This window comes from Styela clava, chromosome 13, assembly GCF_964204865.1.
Source record: "Styela clava chromosome 13, kaStyClav1.hap1.2, whole genome shotgun sequence".
Classification (NCBI taxonomy): Eukaryota; Metazoa; Chordata; class Ascidiacea; order Stolidobranchia; family Styelidae; genus Styela; species Styela clava.
Genome location: NC_135262.1, coordinates 2,935,923 through 2,957,775, shown reverse-complemented (window position 1 = coordinate 2,957,775; position 21,853 = coordinate 2,935,923). Strand labels below are relative to the sequence as shown.

The 21,853-nt window shown below is 36.8% G+C and overlaps 1 protein-coding gene across 7 annotated transcripts in view; it reads right to left on the bottom strand.

Moving 5' to 3' along the window:
• Positions 1–1,531: 1,531 nt before the first annotated feature.
• The window catches only part of LOC120332889 (spectrin beta chain, non-erythrocytic 1-like), an 88,528-nt gene continuing 68,206 nt past the window's right edge, over positions 1,532–21,853 (bottom strand). For 5 of the 7 annotated variants that reach the window (XM_078119199.1, XM_039400219.2, XM_039400221.2 and 2 more), the window contains 17 exons: positions 21,125–21,272; positions 20,274–20,382; positions 19,197–19,336; positions 18,346–18,484; positions 17,471–17,601; positions 16,617–16,821; positions 15,190–15,384; positions 14,264–14,443; positions 13,555–13,799; positions 12,933–13,156; positions 12,226–12,431; positions 11,602–11,826; positions 10,579–10,742; positions 8,512–8,925; positions 5,118–5,240; positions 4,377–4,470; positions 1,532–3,781 (listed from right to left, as the gene is read on the bottom strand). In XM_078119199.1, coding sequence (XP_077975325.1) covers positions 3,629–3,781; positions 4,377–4,470; positions 5,118–5,240; positions 8,512–8,925; positions 10,579–10,742; positions 11,602–11,826; positions 12,226–12,431; positions 12,933–13,156; positions 13,555–13,799; positions 14,264–14,443; positions 15,190–15,384; positions 16,617–16,821; positions 17,471–17,601; positions 18,346–18,484; positions 19,197–19,336; positions 20,274–20,382; positions 21,125–21,272 — 3,095 coding nt within the window. In that variant the 3' untranslated portion in view covers positions 1,532–3,628. The remainder of the gene's footprint in view (positions 3,782–4,376; positions 4,471–5,117; positions 5,241–8,511; positions 8,926–10,578; positions 10,743–11,601; positions 11,827–12,225; positions 12,432–12,932; positions 13,157–13,554; positions 13,800–14,263; positions 14,444–15,189; positions 15,385–16,616; positions 16,822–17,470; positions 17,602–18,345; positions 18,485–19,196; positions 19,337–20,273; positions 20,383–21,124; positions 21,273–21,853) is intronic. The other 2 variants (XM_078119200.1, XM_039400225.2) reach the window with 1 other exon arrangement.

Here is a 21,853-nt window from a genome sequence, read left to right as displayed (position 1 = left end):
ATCAATGAATACAATATCCCAGGTCACCACTTGGCTGGTTCATATTCTGTTCTGTAGTTAAGTTTTCTGCCTAATAGATGGTATGTATTCCCAATAAGCATTACAGTATGCTCATTCGTTCACTCAATGAGTGATTTTAATTACGGTTAATATAAAATAATATATATAATATAAATAAGTTCATATTCCATTTTGCATCCATGATTCAGTATTTATTTTGTTCAATTCCAGTAGTAATCCATACCATAATTAGGTTATTTTAATAAATGCATTATATAAAACAATAAAAATGAAATTAGTAAATATAAAATACATATCATAAACATATAATTTTCTTTTTGAAATAACGCTTTACATAAATTTTTCAATTCCCTCTCAAATGGGTTGTTTATTCTATAATTCTCTATATTTTTCTACATATTTCCATGCTTCAAGTCCATGCTTCCGAAAACAAACAATATAACTAATCCCATACCCGACTTGGAATGGTAACCAGACGAGAGACCGTGGTTCGCCATATGAATAAGCCGTCTTATCGGCTTTCCTTTCCCCCGGGATAAATATGTAAATCCTTATCCTAATAAATACATAAATAACCGCACTCCACTGGGCGACTGGTTCATATTCTGTACTGTAGCTACGTTTTCTGTCTAATAGTCCCAATAAGCATATGCTCATAGTTGTATGCTTTCAGCATACCATACTTCGAAACCCAAAACCAAATATGTATTGAAGAATTAAAGACCTCAATACGGCCAATTTCGCACCCGACTCGGCCGAAGCAAGGGATTTTGGCAGCGAGCAATCCGTTTTCTTAATATGCAACGAACCATTTAGCCGGACGACGTAAAAAATGCAGGGAACAATACCAAAATGAGCAAATCTTTGCAAGTTTCCACTCATTGTATATATGCTCATTGCTCCACCTTAAGGTGTCAACATTTATATTCCGTAAACGGGAATCAAGAGTCGAATGGTACAAATTATAAATCCTATCCTAAGTTGACTTTACCCCAACGACTAACATACCTAAGAAGTCATCACCAAACAATAACGGTGTCACACGTCATTCGGCCAATGAGTGATTCTCAAAATTTCATTCTGATGTTACGCACAAGTAGCTCCTAGGCAAAATTTCAGTCGTAGATGGTAAGGGCAAAAAACATAAACGGATGAGCAAACCACTTTTACTCTCGATGCAACAAGTATTCCAACAAGATGTATGAAGTAGATTTCAAGGCGCGACGGTGTGGCTCATCGTGCTAAACGTTAGGGATATGCTCAACACCGCACCTCTGATTACTCTGCGCGGGTTCGAAGGAATCCTCTCCCCCGCGATAAATATGTAAATCCTATCCTAAGATGGCACCACAGAGCGGATTATTGCTGGACTGGCGTACCCTTATCATAATTGCTGTTTTTGATAAATTGCCTTCAATGTACTGCCCGATCGTAAATCGTTTTTCCACGTTTGTTTATTTGATTTTTTTTGGTGGGTGTGACCTGTCATTTTGGACATAACTCAACACAATTTTATCAACGAATTTATTTTAAGCATCGTTTCCATACAAAGCACAAAGATTATAGTTTATGATTTTCAACTCCACGACACAAAATTTTAGTCAGAATCTCCAATAAAAATTTACAGTAACAGATTATTAATAATAGTGTTTTCGATTCTGGCAGAGTTTCACACCAAAATGGGACCAAAAACGCCAACTTCTGGAGGGAGATGCCAAAAAATCAGTGAGAGTCAAAAAACCTGAACTTTAAGACATATATACCAAAAACTGCTGCCTTTTATCAGTGATATTTTCTATTTATGTAAAATTTTGTAGGAAGAAGCCTGGAATATATCATATAATTGCTATTAAAATAGAAACCTTAGGAATACCAGGAATTAAAATTAAACCAGAGGCAATAATATTTTTGCATCTTTTTTGATACACCCCCTAATTTGAGGTGCACAAGCTTATTCTGAACCAAAAATACAGTGTTGCCACAAATGTTATTGAATATACTCTTGTTAGAGGCTTTCTCAGTCCCATTTTGATACATAAATCAAGGCTTTTACACAAATTTAGCAATTTTTAACTACAAATTGGCATAACTACTATATACAAGCAAATAATAAAAGCTAGGCCTAGAGAATATTTTTGAATCACGAATTTGTTATTAATGCAACACATGTATACAGCAACAGCTATTATCACAATAATTTTACGATTATTATGTAAGAGGGAGCATTTTAGATGGATTGTTGTGTTTGTAACAAAAAAATTTCCAACATGTGTTATTTTACTATAAATTCCATTTTGTGTGCTTTCTCAGGCAATATTAAACACCTTTCGTGACCCAGAATATGTAATCAAAGCTTAGTATTACAGTCAGTGTTTTTATACAAGGTTTGACCATATATAAAAGTCTTGGTTTTATATGGAGTGCAAGCCAGAAACACGATTGTGGCAACCAGTACCACAAAAGTATTTCCGAATTTGAATCACTCATCCATATCCAGAAGCACTCAACCATGAAAGCGAAAAATCGATCATAAACAAGGATTAGACCACCAGCTACTATATGACTATTTGCGTACCAGTATATGTGATGTCATAGTAACGTGAACGTTATGTAATAATGCAGTGTGATAGTGATGTCATACAAAACAATAAAATGACACTATTTGAAGAACACTTCAATGAAAAACGAAACATTATTCAAAAACAAAAATTATGCAGAGCTTAAAATGAGATTCATTTTCACAAATCAACTATTATACAGAGTCTACAAGCATACAGTTTTCAATCAAGATTCTTCAAATGGCAAACATTTCTTAACCTTTTTAATATATTTGTAATTTTGCACCAAGAATAGTTACAGAAATAGCGTTTTTAATTAAAAATTTATCCGATATACACACAAATTCAAAAAGGTATCAAAAAGCACCCAGTTCTTCTACAATGTTGACAAACAAAAAAAAAACAAGAACAAAAACTTTGCTGTTTCAGCACCAAACAGAATGAAATTTTATTTTGGAACAGTAACTTTGCAATAATAGAACAACAAAAACAGTTCAGGAACATGGAAAAAATATTATTATTTTGAGCATTTTTGCAGAATCAATATACAGGGTTTGCGCACTCAAAAATTCTGCCTATTGGGCAAAGGAAATCCATTTTTAAATGCATTCAAACTGCCCCTTTTTCCAAAAATGTGATTCAAGGAAGGAACATTTAGTATTTTTTGATATACAAATAATATAGTCAAGACTGTTGCCAACATGGCCACAAAATTGTATATTTATTTTAAATAAACATCTGTTACAAATAATTTATAAATGTAATATATCCAATGAATATAAGCACCGATTACCCAGTTAATGCTAATTTGTATATTTACTGGACTTATTTTCTGCTCCAATATGCTTCCTATTATCATATTTAGATATTATTTTGGTTGTGCTTAATTATTTTTGGCAGAAATGCATTTTAATGACCTTTCGGAGTGACTATTCCTTTTTGTATTGGTATATGTTTCAATTCTTGAAAATCATTTTTATAGTGTCCACACGGTGTCTCAGAGACCCATGAATATTGTAATATGAGTTTATGGTCTTATAATTTTTGTTTTACTTCTTTTTTCCGCCTTTCAAGAGGCTTCGTCTTTTCTTTCCTTTCGGGCTTGGTTCGGCGTTTATTGACGTACGAGTTGGCGTACTAACCCCGCTGTTTATTGATGAATCGAGATTTTGAAGACGAGAAATCCAATTTTGCATTTCGTTCTGTTAAAAAATGAAACAATAAATTTCAAATTTTTAGTTCTTGAAAATGGAAGAAGTCGACGGGAGGCTATAAATTTTTTTTATCATCAAATTTCAGCTATTGGTCCCGTTTTTTACTGTTATAATTTACTCTATAAGAACACTTTTTATGGAATATGGGAGCACTTTATTACGGCACTGTTATCTTCTAGTCTTTTCAGTAAACTCTCAGCAAGGAATCAATGATGTTGAAGAGCGACTTTCATGAACATTGCTCTCTTGTTGATTCACGAATCGGACCTCCCGAAGTATGTGTATCAAGATGGCGCACAACCTGCACATCGTATGTGTATCAGATTAGGGTTCAGGTTGTGCGCCATCTTGGTACACATACTTCGGAAGCGTCCACGAATCAATATTTTATGCCAAGCGTAGATAATGCAACACTAGTCATTTCTATAAAACTTTTGCTCTGAACAGAGCAACTAGACAATTTCACGAAGTTCATGAAACCTCTTTGGCGAGAAAAACTTTTACTTATTTGCTGGCACCAAAATCAAATATTAGCCTCGTATGATCCATGGACGATTAACAACACAAGGAGACTCCCACTTACATCATCCTTAGCCTGGAAAAGATATTCCAATCCTGTTGGTAACTTCAATCTGAAGACATGTTTCTTCTTCTTGTAGTCAGATGCAACATCACATCTAAGAAAGTAGAATCAAGTTAGTTTTTATGTTCACCCGCAACAAGAGTTTGTTCATAGGGAACTACTAGTTAGAAGGTACGACATTACGTACTCAATTTGTTACAACATTTAAAATGAACCAAATGAAAGGTTGTCGTTGGGTAGCTTGCTTAGATTATTACTTATCGATCTCAAGATCGGTAAGTATGTTGATAGGCATTTGTCTGTTTGTTTGTTTGTTTGTCTGTTAGATACACGCGATATCTCACGAAAGCGAGGATGAATCCGCCCCAAATTTTGCATATGCATTCATCATATCTCGCATCAAAAACCTATTGATTTTGGATGAATTATGTCGTATAATTAGCGAGTTATTAATCAATTAGTGATGGAACACAAGGTGTCACTATGGAGTAAGAGCGCTGTTTTGGGGGATCCCCTAACTTTCGATCAATAAGTCTTCGGCCTCTGACCGATATTCTCGTTGAGTCATTATTGACGTCCCTTTCTTACCATCTAGCTTACAAGTTGCTATGACAGTATATCTATCTACTTGTAAGAGGCCACTTCACCCAGAACAAGAATAGTTGTTTAAAACAAGGGTGTGTGACCTTCAATACAAAAGGGCCAGATACAAATACAGGGTAAAACTGGGGCAACACTTACTTAGCATCCTTCAAATCAACCGGTGACTCTCCATGGAATAAAGTATCTGCCTTCGCACTTTTTGAATCTTTGTAAAATCTGAGATGTTTATCCGATATAGAGCAGTATACATGATTCCAGGACCTGAAGACATTGAAAAGTTGTTAGGAATGTGTTAATGTCACGCGGCAGGGAATTTATGGAACGTATAAAGTATAAAATGTAAAATCTTTCCACATGGCCTTATACATGTTTGCTATAAATGAGGTGAAGTATGTGAACCAAGATGGCGGACACCAGAACGTAGTATGTGTACCAGGTTAAGGTTAGGCCATAATTTTATTTCAATTTTAGGTCTATTACCAGTTCGGGACTAGCTAAGTGACTCAGTATTTGACCACAGTATTTGTAATGAAATTATGGCCTAACCCTAACCTGGTACACATACTACATTTCGGTGTCCACCATCTTGGTTCACATACTTCGAGTATCTAAATGAGGGGGAGAATTCATCAAATCTAGGCTTAGTTTAAGCATCGAGGGCTTATCATTCTATTAAAAATCAAATTTTGTGTAATTGCATGAAAAATCAAAATAAAGTACATTATGTTGTAAATTCAAAAGAAAATCAAACCATTGTCAAAAATTCTACAATCAGTTTGCAATAATACCACATTAATTATATATATCAGCTATTTTAATCATGTGGAATGGAAATTAACAGGAAAATTCTGTAAAAGGGACGTCATGCATGAATGGATACATTTAAATTTAAGATTGAGTATAGAAAGCAGTGCCCAGGTGTGGCAAAAACTCAGAGAATTTAATATTATGAATAAACTAATTCTGAAAATTTTTGAATCTGGTGATACCTAATGAAATGATTTTTCTAATTATTCGTGAAATTGAGAATTCACAATATTAAATACTATTATAATTCGAAGAATCATTTTGTCATGATTGACAATGACTTGGGTAACATTTTGACGGCTACACTGCCGCTATTCTTAGCTCTATAGAAAGCAGAAAAATGGTACTCCCGAAGTATGTAATCCAAGATGGCGGACACCGGAACGTAGTATGTGTACCAGGTTAGAGTTAGGCCATAATTTCATTCCAATTTTCCTTATTTTAGTTCTATTACGAGTTCGGGGACTAGCCAAGTGACTCCCGTAGTATTTGTGTACCTGGAATTATGGCCTAACCTGGTACACGTACTACGTTACGGTGTCCGCCATCTTAGTTCACATACTTTTGGAGTAGTAAAAAAATTACACCAAGCAATAAGCGCACCAAAAAGAAAAGTAGGCATAAAGCACAGTCGACACTACTGAAAGATATACCAAAGCAAAGTCAAAGTGAATCAGATATACGTGTTAGAATGTACGAAGCAAGAAAATATTAGCAAAAAGTGAGTGAATCTACCTCTATTGCATTCCTAAACTAAATGAATTCTAAATTTTGCTTCATAGAGTCAAATATCATCTCAGCGGTGTGGCACATCGGGCTAAGCGGCGGTAATCTGCTCGTCATCACAACTATGACTATCGGGCTAAGCGGTGGTAATCTACTCGTCACCGCAACTATGATTACCCTGCATGGGTTCAAATCCTGCGAGGGATAATTATGTGAGAGAAGGTTGCTGTACTTCTCGCAGCCGTAGGGTGGTTCATGTGGGTTCATGCTTTTGTGAAGTAATAAACTAAACTTAACAGTCATCTAATCTATGTTTGACGCAAATTTCAATAAAAAGTTGCAGAGGTGTAACTCGAAACAGCTCTTTCGGGATTCACCCTCCTATTAAAGAACTCAACATGCTATCTTCGACATTTTATAAAAAAAAGTTATACCAAAGAGTCTGGCAGACAAGGCCAAAGAAGATAAATTAAAGCCACCCCTTAAACATGTACAGAGTAAGATTATGAACATAGGTAACATGGACAGAAAAAATTGAAGATTTTGGAATAAAAATTTGTTATCAAAGATACAGAAGCATGATGCTGTGATAATTGTTAGATTGATATGTAAGATATATGAGGATTTACTTATTTACCCCGGGGAAAGGAAAGAGATAAAACAGCTTAATCATATGGCGAACCACGGCCTCTCGTCTGGTTACCAGTCCATGTCGAGTATGGGATTAGTTTGCCATTTATTTTTTTAAAAGCATGGACTCGATAGTAGGGGAAGCAGTAACCGACCACCGATTACGGGAACCACCTTGCGGCGGTGAGTAATTACCCATCCACACCCTTAAAGCGAAGTTTGAAGCGATAACTGATGCGCCTAGATATACTGTATGATTAGTTGTATCACACCAACAAAGTATCTAGTAAATATATTTTGATTGATCGTTTGATAAACTTAGTAGATTTGTCATAAAACTGCTTCTCAATTAAAAGTGGAAATAAATAGGGGAGGTGCGAACAACCACAGGCGGGGGTGTTTTTAAAAAGGGGAGGGAGGATATGAAATTCCTAAATTCCCAGTTAGATCCAAACAGCCAGCGGGGCCGGAACATGCGGTTTTTCAAGGATCTCGAGGATCCGGTCAGTTTTAAGCTACGGGTATGATATATAAAAATTATTTTTCATTTTTTACACTCCAGGAAGGGGGCTCTTACGCTCAACAATCGCCCCCCCCCCCCCCCTGACCACAGACCTAGGTTGAAATCGGCCTCTCTGACTTCCAGCTTCAATTATCTCTAATAGTGAACAATATTAGCAAGAGCAAAAAGTCTTAGGATTTGGATTTTCTATATCTAAGTTACATGTACTGCAATGGGAGATCCATTAGTTAGCTCGAGTACAAGGCAAACAACTCTAAATTATTTGTTTAGCCAGGAATTTTCCAAGGAGAGTGGGGGGGTGTTTTTAAAATTTCTAATGGCGAACACCTCAGACCGTCTCATCTAGCGGGATTAATTGGAGGCCCGAAAACATGGGTTTTCTAGAGTCTTTCGGGTCTAAAAGAGTTTCAGTACCAAAAGATGGATACTCATAAGCATCAAAGCCTTAATGATTGCGAAACTACGCTACACTAGAGGTCAGTAGTGTGTAAAACCAGCATCATCTACGAATAGCGATATATAGTTGATTAGGGACTAGCTTTGAATAATTAAGAAATTACAATTATTCTCAAATTGATAAAATCACCATTATATTATTTTTCTACAAATTAAAAAACAAAATTACTGCATCATAAATAAAATATCATTATAAAAAATGTAAAATTACAACTAATTAATAAGAAAAAAAAATTTAAGAAAGACAAGCTCATTATTAAAAAGATTTCACCCGGAATTAGTCCAGTCTAAAGAATTCATATGCAGTGCAAATTAGAATAAATTTTAGTATCTCCAGAAAGTGTAAATATCACCAAATTAGTGTTTTTGCAATTAGCAGCAGTTTTGAACCTGTTAGAGGCCTTTTTCGACGGAGTGAACATGACAGATTTTCGTTGTAGAACTCCAGAGAATGGTTCAGATTCTGTCGAAGGTTTTTGTCGCATTTTAACTGGTGTTTCTTTATCGAGAGAGACGCCTTCATCATCTGAGTGGCGCTCTGGCCTAGGATCAATTATTCGATCTTTTTTTTTAGGCTCGATCGCAGATTTTGAGCGCGGTTTTCTTTCTTCTTTTTGTGGTTGGATTTGTTGTTTTGGTTGCTCTTCGACTCTCTTTTCTGTCGGCTGTGGTTGCTTCCGAACTGCGGGTACCGGTACTTTTTTCTGCTTTTCTTGTGGTTTCTTTTCTCCTTTTTTGTTCTTTTCGTCGGATGAACTAGAAGACGAGCTTGAGCTCGAGGAAGAGCTAGACCTCCGACTGCTCCTTTTCGGTTTAATTTTAATTTTAAAAAAGTTGAACGATATTGCAATGGGCAAGCTTTATGCAATTTGATGTGACTTAGTGGTTATTGTGGTGTTAGTCATTATACTAAACCAGGGATGTGCAAACTGCGACCCGCAGACCAAATGCGGCCCACAACGGAAAATTGTGCGGCCGCGAAACGAGTTCTTAATTTAGTTTAATATGGAATGTCGAGTAATTCCCTTTGCTTTGCAAAACCTATACCTAAGTCTAATTTATTATCGATACCTATGAGGTTACAATGCCCTAACAGTTAGCTTGTGCGTAGCGAACAACGCATGTCATAAGATCAATGACCAATATTTTTGTGCTTGCAACTACTAGAAAGCCTATGTTAAATAAAAATGCGGCCCCTGGTTTTACTCAGTTATTTGTATCTGGCCCTCCGGTATTGAAGGTTGCACACCCCTGTACTAAACTATATGTATCATGGGTCCAAATCATGTGTCCATTACTTTGCCTCATCAGCCTAAACATGTATTTACATTCAAGAGGCTTCACAGATGTGAAGAGACTCGCCAGATGTTCAGACTCATGTCTGTCACCTAGATCTGCCAGTTCACCTATTTCCTTATATCTCAGAGGCTTGCTTGGAGTGAGATACCAATGTGGCATAGCAGATATGGTGTTGAACATTATAATTTGTAGATTTAAACCTCCATTTCGTCCCTTTAACCAACCTCTTATACAAAACAAGTATTGCTTTTAAAGGCCCATGTTCAGAGCGAGAACGCCATAAAGAAGGTCAAGCTGAATTCGATATACAGGGTGTTGAAAAAAATTTGCCAGATTATATAGTAACAACAATTGAAAATTTCTTTGTCTTTGTTTATTAATAATTCTTAGAGCGCTTGTAGTTCTCATTTATCATACAATAAAATTTATTTACCGTAAGCTTACAATTGTTATTACTATAAAATCGAGCAAAATTTTTAATTTTTATTGTTGTAGAGTCTGGCAAATTTTTTTCGACACCCTGTATATATATGCTTGCTATGAGGATGCCAGTACAAAGCAGTTGGTATGAGACTTGAATAATGAAGTCTACCCTGTCAAGAAAACTAATGAAAAAAGAAACAAGTACTAATGGGAAAGCGGAAAGCGACAAAACCGCATGGAATTAAAAAAAGACTACTGCGTTAATATAAATTAACCACTAATTTACTTCTGTCACTAATTAAAATAAAGGCAGCTTGAAATGTTCTACACGCAGGGCTGGGCAAAATGGACAAATCAATGTATACTGAATATGTGGAACAATTCAACTTTTATCCTAAGTCATTTTTATTTTATTTTTTTTTGGTGAAAAAAATGTGGACACTTTAACATAAACTTGTCAATATTTTGAAAATAGCCTTGAAAAATATCCAATCGCCTTGCGTATTTATTTTGAACTTGTCCCAGCAAAAATCAAGTAAAGGGTAGAGAGAGCTTCTAGGTTCGAAAGACTATGATTTGAAAAATTTTGCCGTAGAAAAATTGAGAAATCGAAAAAAAAATGAAATTGTGTTTTTGCCCAGCCCTAAACCAGTCACCGAAAATTGATAAAATGAATTAAACAAGCCTACAACGACAACAAAGAAGACTAAATTAACATCTATGTCATCACAATACCTGTTACTAGCTTTCTTTCCTTCTGCGTCAACTTCTTGTTTCCGTTGTAAATGACCTTCATGTTTTTCTATGCTCACAGAGACATCTAGTGTATCCGCAGACTCGTCATGTACCACCGCTGCATCTCCAGCCCCCCCTGTGTCATCACCATTGATCACCGGTGCCTGAGAAGCAAAAAGTTTAATTTTAATATTCTTGCATTTTAATACAACCAAACTCTCCCAAATTACATCTTAATACAACTAAATATCTCAATTACATCTTAATACAACCTACCGTATTTGCTCGTTTTGTAGCCCGGGCTCATATTTTTTTCAACCAACTCACTAACCGGGCCCTTATTCAAACCGGCCCTTATTCAAAAACAGGCGCTTGTTATTTTCGATCGTTACAATAATTAATATATTGTTATTTCCAGTTCTCAAGTATGATTTAAACGAGAATAACGAAAATTTTGACTCTTTCTACGCACCGCAGGTACAAATCCGCAAAAGAAGAAAAGTTTTGTGACGCCCTATCAATATTAAAACGACGCACTTGGGCGTCGCAACGCCCAGTTTGAGAACCATGGTGTTACGTAATCAATGCTATCTGTTATGTACTTGGACGCCTAAGACGCGAGTGTTATCTACCGGCGCTTAAAATTCAACAGCGTTGTGACAAAAGCGCTTCTTATTTCCTATTGTTCTACCACTGAAAAATCAGCTTTTACATCGGCGGGTATTCAAGCACCGGCCCTTATTTATTTTTATGTTCTGTTCACACGGGCGGCTATTCAAACGGGCCCTCAATCAAGATCGGGCGGTAAAACGAGCATATACGGTAATTCTCAAATTAGTCTTAATATAACCTAATTTTCAAATTCCCTTCTTAATACAACCAAATACTCTTAGTTGATATGAACAAATCCAACAATATTTTGTATGAGGAATTATGATAATAAAGGTGAAAAAATAATTAAAAGGTCAGTTGGAGCCACTAAAATTTTTCCTTGTGGGCTCAAAAAAACAAAATTTCTCTGACCTGTTGTTGCACCATTACTTCTACCACTGGAACATCTTCTTCTTCATGGTGTCCATTGACCAATGGTTGTGCTTGTTGGGCAGCAAGCTCCGCCTCTTTTCTCAATCGCTCCGCCTCCTCCTCTTCTTCTATTCTCTTTCTTTCTCTCTCTTCTTCCTCTTCTCTCCTTTTTCGCTCTTCTTCAACCTTTCTCTCTTTTTCTTTTTCAATTTCTCTTACTTCAAGCTGGAGAGGAAAATGTCATTTCAATATAACTAATATCCCTTAGGACAGAGTACTAGGATATTACTTATTGTTCTCAGGAGAGAGGAAAACTGATAAGGGGGTTTAATCTAATAGCGGAAATTCGCTAGGACATACCGAGTGTATTGAAGATCCCAACCTCACTCTTAACAAGAATTTGTGCGAGCACTAAAGCTTTAAGCTTCTTGATATGGAGATTTTACAACAATGATTTCAATTTGAGTTTTGGTTTGAACTGGTTTAAACTGGTTAAATAATCAACTCATGCCTGTTGTTTTATAAAGGGTGAAACTCATCAAGCACACAATCCAAGGTGCTTTTTGTCTCGTACCTTGTTTATAACTGAACAGATCGAACATGAAACAGCAGATAGTAACTTACAGCAGTCATTTTATTCAGAGCGCCAAATCTGCTCTCCCAAGGAACTGCAGCTTTCTCGAACCCATCAAGTTTTCGTAGCAACTGTTCCACATCAGCGATGCTGCGCTCAGCTTCAGTTTTGGGGTCACCACGGGCCATTCCTTGTTGCTGTGACAACCACGTTTCACACACTGAAGCATCATGAGCAAATTGGTAGACTTCAAGAACTGTTTGCAAAAGAGAAGTCAATATTAAAATGAATATAATTTTAGATGGAAACTGTGACAAGTATGGCTGTTTATTGCTGATAGGCCTTCATCACTACAGGATGATAGTCACATACAGCTCACACAGGTGGTCCGCAGACCACAACCCCACCCTCCAAACTATTTGGTGTGGCTCAAATTTTCCCCAAAGCATAAAATCCTAATCTGACTGTTTATGTTCGAAAAGATGCTCACATGGGTAAAAATACATAATGTTATTTTACTATTATGCCAGCGTTATATCTTTCGCCGCTTTGCCTGATGTAAACATTACTGCAAGGCTAAGCAATAGTCGCTTTCTATTTTCTCGCCTTTCCTGCTAAATTTTTTGTGCGGCCCGGCTAAATGTCTGAAGATGATTATTTGGCCCACAGACAAAAAAGTTGCACATTACTGGGCATGAAGGCGTTGGGCTGGAATCCACTGATCTCCTTCTGATCCAAAATAAAAAAAATAACTTACTTAATTCAAGCCATTCCCATCTTTCCTGCCATTTATCGACCAGATCATTTCTCATTGCTTTAACTTCCGTTAATTTTGCTTTGATTTCTTCCGAAGCGTAATGGTTACGTTTCAATAACTCTTCTCCGAGATCCAAACATTCTTCGTAAGTCCCAGTCCGAGCGTCAATTTCTGATTTTATTCCTTGATGTGCAGTCATAGCTAACTCAACTCCAGATACATCCCTGAATGGATAGAAATAAATTGTAAGTACAGTGTATAATATGCACCAATACATAACACACGTTTTAGTGTGATTCAGTGTGTGTACCAATATGAAGGTAAACAATTTTTATTCGCCTACTTTACATCAAGTTGTGTGAAGGAACTGAAACCTATGGGCAGGGGGTATATTCACTTGGCTAACAAACAGTCCCCGAACTCGTAATAGAACTAAAATAAGGAAATCAGAATATAATTATGGTCTAACCCTAACCTGGTACACATTCTACGGGAGTACCCATTTTAGCACATGGACCATGGAAAGTTTCCAACTTTCCTACATTAAACGGGGGGAGCCATCTCAAACAATCATAACTCAGAAAAACTCAAGACAATAAGAAAATAGGTCAACTTAACATACTTTGGTTTTTCCTGAGAGTCAATCTGCCTGATAACAATTGACATCCACGCCATGACATCACGAACCATGTTAAAGAATCTGTGTTTGTCGTGAGTATCTACCAAAGCGCCACGACGAATATCGACAGCGCTGAGAAGATCGCGCCATGCTTTTTGTACATCAGAAACACGAGTCTCGATTTGGTGACGTTGATCTCCTGCGTAAGCTGAAGTTAGTCCGTTCCCGGTGGCAGTGATGGTTTTCACCTACGTAAGAGAAAATAAATTGTGAATATCAGGGACATTTTTATACACATTTTCATAGAAGTTAAGACTCGTCTATTTTCACCCCTTCATTCTAAACAAGGTGTCACTGATATTTCATGAGCTACTATTTTTAAAATGGCTTGAATCGATGGTTTTGACTTTTGTGGAAAAGGGGTTTGAATTGGGGACATTCCCACACGTTGGTGTTGAATTCAATATAAACTAAAAGTCTAATTTGTATACAAGGCATTTTTACAACTTCTCCTTAAAGAAGGCTCTGTATAAAAAGTCACAGATATTTTGAATTTTATTACTTATCAATCTCGTTAAAATTGAATTATGAAACTTAGTGCATGTGTGCCTAGTAAAGAGTTAAATCCTAATTCAACCAAATTAACTTAAGTCCTCATGTTAGAATGTAACCATTATCAAGTTTGAGCATCCTCTACTACCAACCAGCCTACCTGTGTTCCAATTGCTTGAATATCCTGTGTGAATATTTCATGTTTTCTTTGATAATCTTCAACCGTCAGGTAATCACCTCCTAATTCTTCTGGAATTTGTTTTTTCTTCTCTTCAATTCTGGCAAGTGTTTCTTCAGAATCGTGGTAAAATTTATGCAAGGCGTAGGAGGCCGCTAACATCTGAAGTAATGATTACAAATAGTTGAAATTCCAGAGAAAAAAATTGATACGAACTGCAGGGCTATGTCACTTAACAACTAAAGAATTAGTTTGCTGAGAGAGAATTTAGCAGCAGTCAGGATTGTTATATTTTGTTTCTTTCCTTGGGAAAGACGATAATATGACTCTATTATATGGCCTCTTATCCAGTTAATGACGAATGGAAATAGTGAAACAGCTAATTATCCCATGCATGGCCCAGAAGACTGTCACAACTGACTAACGCTCACGCAAACCCCCCTGCATTGTTTTGGCCATCACAGATGTATTGAGTGGAGTTAAAATACCTAAACAAATATATATTAAAAAAACAACAAACCTGGTTAACATATATATAGAGACCTGACTACATAACCAAATTGGAATTGACTTTTCAGTTAATTAGCATGCTTGCTGTATTTATTAATAATAAACGAGAATATCAGTCAGAGATCGAAGAATTATTGATCGAAGGTTAGGGGATCCCCCAAAACAGTGGTCTTACTCCATAGTGACACTGTGTGTCCCATCACTAATTAATTAATAACTCGCTAATTATCCATCCAAAATCAATAAGCTTCTGATCCGAGCTATGATGAATGCACATGCAAAATTTGGAGCAGATTGAACCTCGCTTTCGTGAGATATCGCGTGCATCTAACAGACAAACAAATCAACATACGTACCGATCTTAAGATCGATAAGTAATAAACACTACAAACACGCACCTGCACTCTTGTTTCTATCAATTCCAATAGATCAGCCCAAGCCTCGTTGATTCTATCTTTCCATCCTGCAATTGTTACGGCATCGACGTGACCGGAGTCGATAAGTTTGTCTGCGACTTGGTTCGCTTCATTAACTCTCTCATCACCAGTCTTGATGGTATCGCGACGGAAAACTTGGAACTGTTCTTGTAGCGTCTGTGAGTAGATAAATATGTATTTTACGCAAAAAAGAAATGACTTAGACTCAACACTTCGTTTTTTCAAAGTGTAAAAATAGAATCTCTATAGTGTAGTACACTACAGCAGTGAAGTCTGAGTTCAACTCAGGGTTTGATGTCTTTCAACTGAAGTAAGAGTTGTATTTCTCGACTTCCTGGAGTCGGGAATTGGACACCCGGTTGTGATGGAATAATACATATGTTTTTAACTAAGCACTAAACTAGAATATTGGTCAGAGACCAAAGACTTATCGATCGAAAGTTAGGGGATCCCCAAAACAGCGCTCTTATCCCACAGCGACACCTTGTGTCCCGTCACTAATTAATTAATAACCTGCTAATTATACAACATAATTCGCCCAAAATCAATAGGCTTCTAATCTGAGATATGATGAATGCACATGCAAAATCTGGAGCAGATTTAATCTCACTTTTGTGAGATGTCGCGTGCATCTAACAGACAGAGAGACATACAGACAGACAGACAAATACCTATCAACATACTTACCGATTAAAATCGATAAGTAATAAGCATGAAGTTTCCAGAGCATTCTTACCAGTTCATTAAACAAGGCTTTGCACATTCCAAAGGTTTTGTTATAGCAATTTAATTTTATCATTTTTTCAAAGTCAAAATTGATTACAAGTAAGCTAGAACACTGAACACAACGTTTGAGAAAACTTCACAAAAACGCACAGTAACAAGTTGGTAACTTTGAAAAGACTAAAATTTTTCCGGCACCATTGGCTAGTTATTAGCTTCCTGGGTTGAATGCAGAAATTATTGACACATCAGGTCGGCCAGATCTGCTTCGAATATCTGGTCTAACCACTACAGTGCCGGGGTGCACAACTCAAATGAGGATACGTGCCAAATTTTTCAAAAGAATCTTGTCGCGTGCCACGCACAATTGTGGTATTGTAAATTAACTCCGTAAAACAAACAAATTGCAACAACAATACATGATAACGGATATCTATTTATTGAAACAATTTATTGTCCTGAAAAAAACTGCTGTTTTTGATATAAACGTGATATTTTAATGTATATCATAAATATTTCTTTATTTTACAAAACCGTTCGCGTGCCACGTTTGAGCGTTTGGCGTGCCAAATTTGGCACGCGTGCCTCGTGTTGTGCACCCCTGGTGACTACACAACCATACCCACCAAATGAATTGGCAGCAAACATTAATCATAAAAACTTACAGTGACATGTTGGTAATCCTGTCCAAGTTCTTGTGAAGCAGCCACGACCTCTCGTTCAGCGATCCACTGCTCAAGGTCATCAATTTCATGGTTAAATTTAAACAGTGCGCAGCGTTCTTCGAGACGATGTCGGCGCTCAGAAGAAAGATCTTTTAGTCCGGCGTACATCTTATCGACTTGGACTTGTCTGGCTGTGATTTGTTCACTAAAGAGAAAGAACAAGTTATAAATCAGCGATTCCAAGTCCCCGTGGCCCCCTAAGTGGGCCACAGATCAGTTGGAAGGGGGCCACAATGCTAGTCGCAAAATTGATTTTACTTTTCCCTTTACAAAAAACCATCCCCGTCCTTCCTAGTTTCATCGCTTGATAAAGTTGTTTCAAAGGGTGTGTTCGCTGGGGACCATGAGTGCGAAAAGCCTCCAGGAAGGGATCATGAGCCATAAAAGGCTTGGAACCACTGCACCAGATAAATCTGAGTTTCTCAAATAGGGAACTCTTTTAATTCCCTACCTTAAGAATAGTTTCTAGAGTTCTCAAATTCTCACTAAGTATAGTTAAGAGGAGAGCGTGTTTGAGTCTTATAAGACAAGCCCAGAATTTTCACAGACTTGAGTTAAGTCGCCTTGAGTGAATGGTTACTATGATAATTTTACCAATAACTATTTCAAATTATTCCTGAATGAAGATAATAGAAAAACAAATACAAATAACGTCAAATGGAGAATTTTAAATATTTCTGCTCCCTAACAATGATTTTGCATTTTAACATTCATAGGTGAAAAAATATTTGAGATCGAGTAAAGCCAATGTTATAATAAGTTCCGGTTGGAACTAAAAAAGCGATTCCGCAAACCTTTCTGGATGTTCTGCCTCAGCGAGTTTTCTGCTTGTTTTTGAAAGTACTTGTATTGTTTCAGCATAATCCTCAATGCTCTGTTCTTGAACCAAATGTTTCTTTAGCATGTTGGTTGCACTTTGACGATCCTAGAAAATGGATTAATAATGTTTATTCTATAAGTGTTCAATGGAATGGTCTCTAAGTAAGCTTCGAATAGTTTGATATCTATGACCAAATGACTGAAGTTTTTTGGAAATACGCATTTTAGTGGTTAAAACAGTGATTCCCAAACTGGGTCTAACTACCCCCAAAAGGGAATTTGGCAATTTTCAGATCGGGAGATGCGACAGAAGAAGATATATTACTGTAACGTTTAGAGATTTCCGTATTCAACAATTTGGTAATTTTTAGATTGTAAGATGCGACAGAAGAAGATATAACGTTTGGAGATGCCCGTATTCAACATTGTTGTGTGGCCCAGTTAGATGTCTAAGTTAGTTATATGTCCCACCGACAAAAAATGTCACCCTTCCTTGACTTAAAATGTATTCCAAATAGTAGATTCTTGAATTTTAGGCATCCCCATTTGAAATAACAGACCTTTCCCAGTTATCCCCCTCACACTCACTAATAAAAGTATGGCGCACAACCTGAACTCAGGTCGTGTACCAGGTTAGGGTTCAGGTTGTGCGACATCTTGGTGCGCATACTCCAGGAGGTCCTTATTTCGTTTATGGGGTCATCTTTATCAATGCATTCACCATTATTTGACTGAATTTTAAAAATTTTCAGCATTATCAAGCAGAAGAAGAATTATTGATATTAGTGGGGGATAACTGGAAAAGTTTCGGAATTAATGATGAAAAAAAGAAAATCAATAAGCAGTCAACCTTTGCCTTTTCCTCGGACATCATGTACAATTCTTGTTCTCCCATCCATTGCTCGGCTTCTGCCGCATCGAAGTAATAACGCTGAGCCTTCTCGGCCTCTTCAAGTCTGTTTTTGCGAGATTCGACTTCTTCTGACAGGCTAAAAAAAGGTTGTAAAACATTGAAATGACATTTTCGAAGCCTTGAACTAAAAAAAAACACGCCAATCCCATATCTGGCATGGACTGGTAACCAGGGGAGAGGCTGAGATATACTGTATGATTAAGCCATCTTTTTGGCTTTGCTCTCCCCTGAGATAAATCAGTAAATCCTATCTTACTAATTCCCAACATTCTGTGGGATATTTATGTTTTATTGAACAAAATTTTGAGTTTTTGCCGCGCCTATATTGCAAATTTTTCTACAGGAATGAAGAACTCATGGCTGCATTATTCAATAAATATGTTTGACTCTTAACTGGGCATTTTCGAATACCTGATGATTTTCAGAATCGAATCAAATCAAATATTTTTTTCGAATCGAATCTCAAATACTTGAAAGATATTCAATCGTATGTGACTTTTCATGAATCCTCCAGTCACATAAATTACAGAAAACACAGTATTCATTATTCAAGATGGTTCGCTGAGCGGTCTCAAACAATAAGACACATGTTTCATCAATAACTCACTAGAAGGAAAAGAATCATAAGCCAGGATTGCATTGTAAAAATATTGCTTCAATGAAAAAATTGAAATTTTCCTTTGAACGGATTCTAACAATTTACTATTCGATTTGAAGTGCCCAGCCCTAATCTTAACCCCTGTTTTTTCTGAATAATTAAAACTCAAGTTAATACATATTATACTTACACTTCCCATTTATCCTTGAGGTCGTGTATTTTATCATTTATCTTATCAGAATGTGGGTTGTCCTCTGTTGCCATCTGCTGGCCTCGTGCACATACCGCTTCAATGCGAGGTTCATGTCCATCAATTTCTGATTTCAGAGACTAGATATTCAAAAAATAATTTTTAGAGAACTTTATTTTCAACTTTTAGTGCTAACGTGACTCATATTTATCCATTTCAGTGTTGTTTAGGAAATACTAACGCTGAGCCCTGGAGGATGAACATGGCCGAGAACTCAACGATTCCCCAGTCATGAAGAAATTTTACTATTTTGTGAAAGAAAACTTTTTTTGTATTTGAGTTTCAAAAGCCTGAGTGCAAATTGCGCATTTCACAACTTAATAATCTACTGATAACTGAAATATTTAACTGCAAATAAAAACGGAACTTTATGCATAGTTAGGGGGAATGACAAGTTCCAAAATTGGAAAAAGGGGAAGAATCTGATGAAAAAGAGTTTGGAAACACTGATCTAACTGAAAGCACTTTCTCTGCTGTAAATTTTTTGGTTTGACTACTTTACCAGACACTTGTAATCACTGTGCCATTACTTGTTGCGACTTGATAAATATTATTCAATATCGTTTGTGGGCGCGATGAGCTCTTGTCAAAGCGTTACAATCTCAGTAAAATCTCATCTTTGTGTGAAGGTGCCGCTTTGGTGATGGTAATATATAGCAGGGCTACTCAACTGGCAGACCGTGATCCGAATACGAACCATTCGAGTTTTCAATTCGGATCACACCTAATTTCTTATTTTAGATCATCGGCCTATTAGATATGTGAAGGTTGTCTTTTATAAAAATGACTATATATGAAAAGATCTGTACTGCTGAGGAAGTGCACGTTTAAGGAGGTCAAAGAATGGACCCCAGTAATTTTAGAGTTTCGTTTACAGACCTTTGGTAAATATAGTTGTGAAGCCCTGATATATAGTTTGGAACAGGCCTGGAAGTAGGACATGTATATGCACTTTTCATCTGCATTTAGTTTTTATTTTTCACATATAAAACAAAAACTCACAAAATCCAACAATACCTGGTTCTTCTTCTGTAGAGATTGGACTTCCTGCAAACTGGCACCATGTTCTACAGAGGTTGCCAGTGGTAGTTTCTCATCGATCCACATCTTTTCATCTTCTACATCTCTGTATGAAGTATATGTTCATAATGATTTATGATTGTAAACACAACTTCACTCTGCACAAGTTACTCAAAAGAAGGATTCGATATTTTGCATAGCAGCGCAATGGGCCAATGGCCAAAGTGTTAGACTTAACTAGGTTAGCATCGCAGATCACAAATCTCGGGTACAATTTCCATGTGCATACCTCGCCCAGGGTATCACAACCTGATAACCCTAACCTGGTACACATACTATGTTCAGGTTATGCGGTATTTTGGTGCACATACTTCGTGAGCACCTAATAAATTATAGGCAGTGCCGAAATGTCTGGTTGATATAACTATCTATAGATTATTTCAATGTACAAAGGTTGAATATTATGCTACAAATAATTTTGGAATCTAGTAACAATAACCTCATTGGTGAACAGGGGCGCAGCCAGGTTGAGCCTCATTCTGAAAGGTAAAAAAAAGCATTTTCCTGTATCATAAATGGCAATTTTTTGTAGATGAAAACCGATTTCTGAAAAATGACTTCAGAACCTTCCCACCCCTTTAGAAATTCCTGGCTTCGCCCCTGACTTCTATGCACTGTTTGAAAATTACTGGTTTGATCAATCAAATGAATTCAAGTATGCATAATAGGCAAGGTTCCCGCCATGGTGCGCAACTGCACCATTTACTTAGAGAGAACACTGCCTATGGGTTATGGCCCAATTGTACAATTTACAAGCTATTAACAGCGCTCAAAAAATAACATCTTACCTATAGAACTGATGAAGTTGTTTGCTATTGCCCAGCATTTGTTTTCTCTTGTTCAAAGGTTCGATCAATTCTTCAAGACGATTCTTGACTTCGTTTCGTTTTTGATCCATTTCATCAACATCACTGCCTTCATCTCGGAGAGTGTTCGCTGAAAAAATGGATTATTTGAATTAATATAATGGCAGATTGAATATGCTGATGACCCATTTTTTTTTCAATCAACGCTCAAAGCAAGGTCACTCACCAAAAACTCAAAACTAAGAAAAACTTATTTCTGGAAAGAGTCAAGTGTGGCATCTGTACATGGATACCTATGGTCAAGAACCACGTGACAAAAAATTCAATGGCCGGCTGGATGACAGCTCACAGACAACAAAGTGCGTTAGTTATAATAAAGCTGCTACGCCTAGAGTAGGAATATGCAAACTGTGACATTTTTTGCAGCCTCCCTGCTCTTGGAGAAAATTGGGAGCACATACAAATGTGGGATTTAATTTTAAACTGTATTCAAATATCTAAACAATGGATCGTTAAACAAATAATGCTTTTCTCATCTCATTTTCAATAATTTCAATCATTGAATTAGATGCTATCATAAAGGTATTATATGATACGGCCTTTAGAAAAAATTAAGTACTCTTCCCAACACTGCGCTTTGCTAAAAGATTTTCTGAATGCCAAAAATACTTTGGCCCCCCCCTCCCCCCCCTGGCCTAAAAAAAGCCTTGT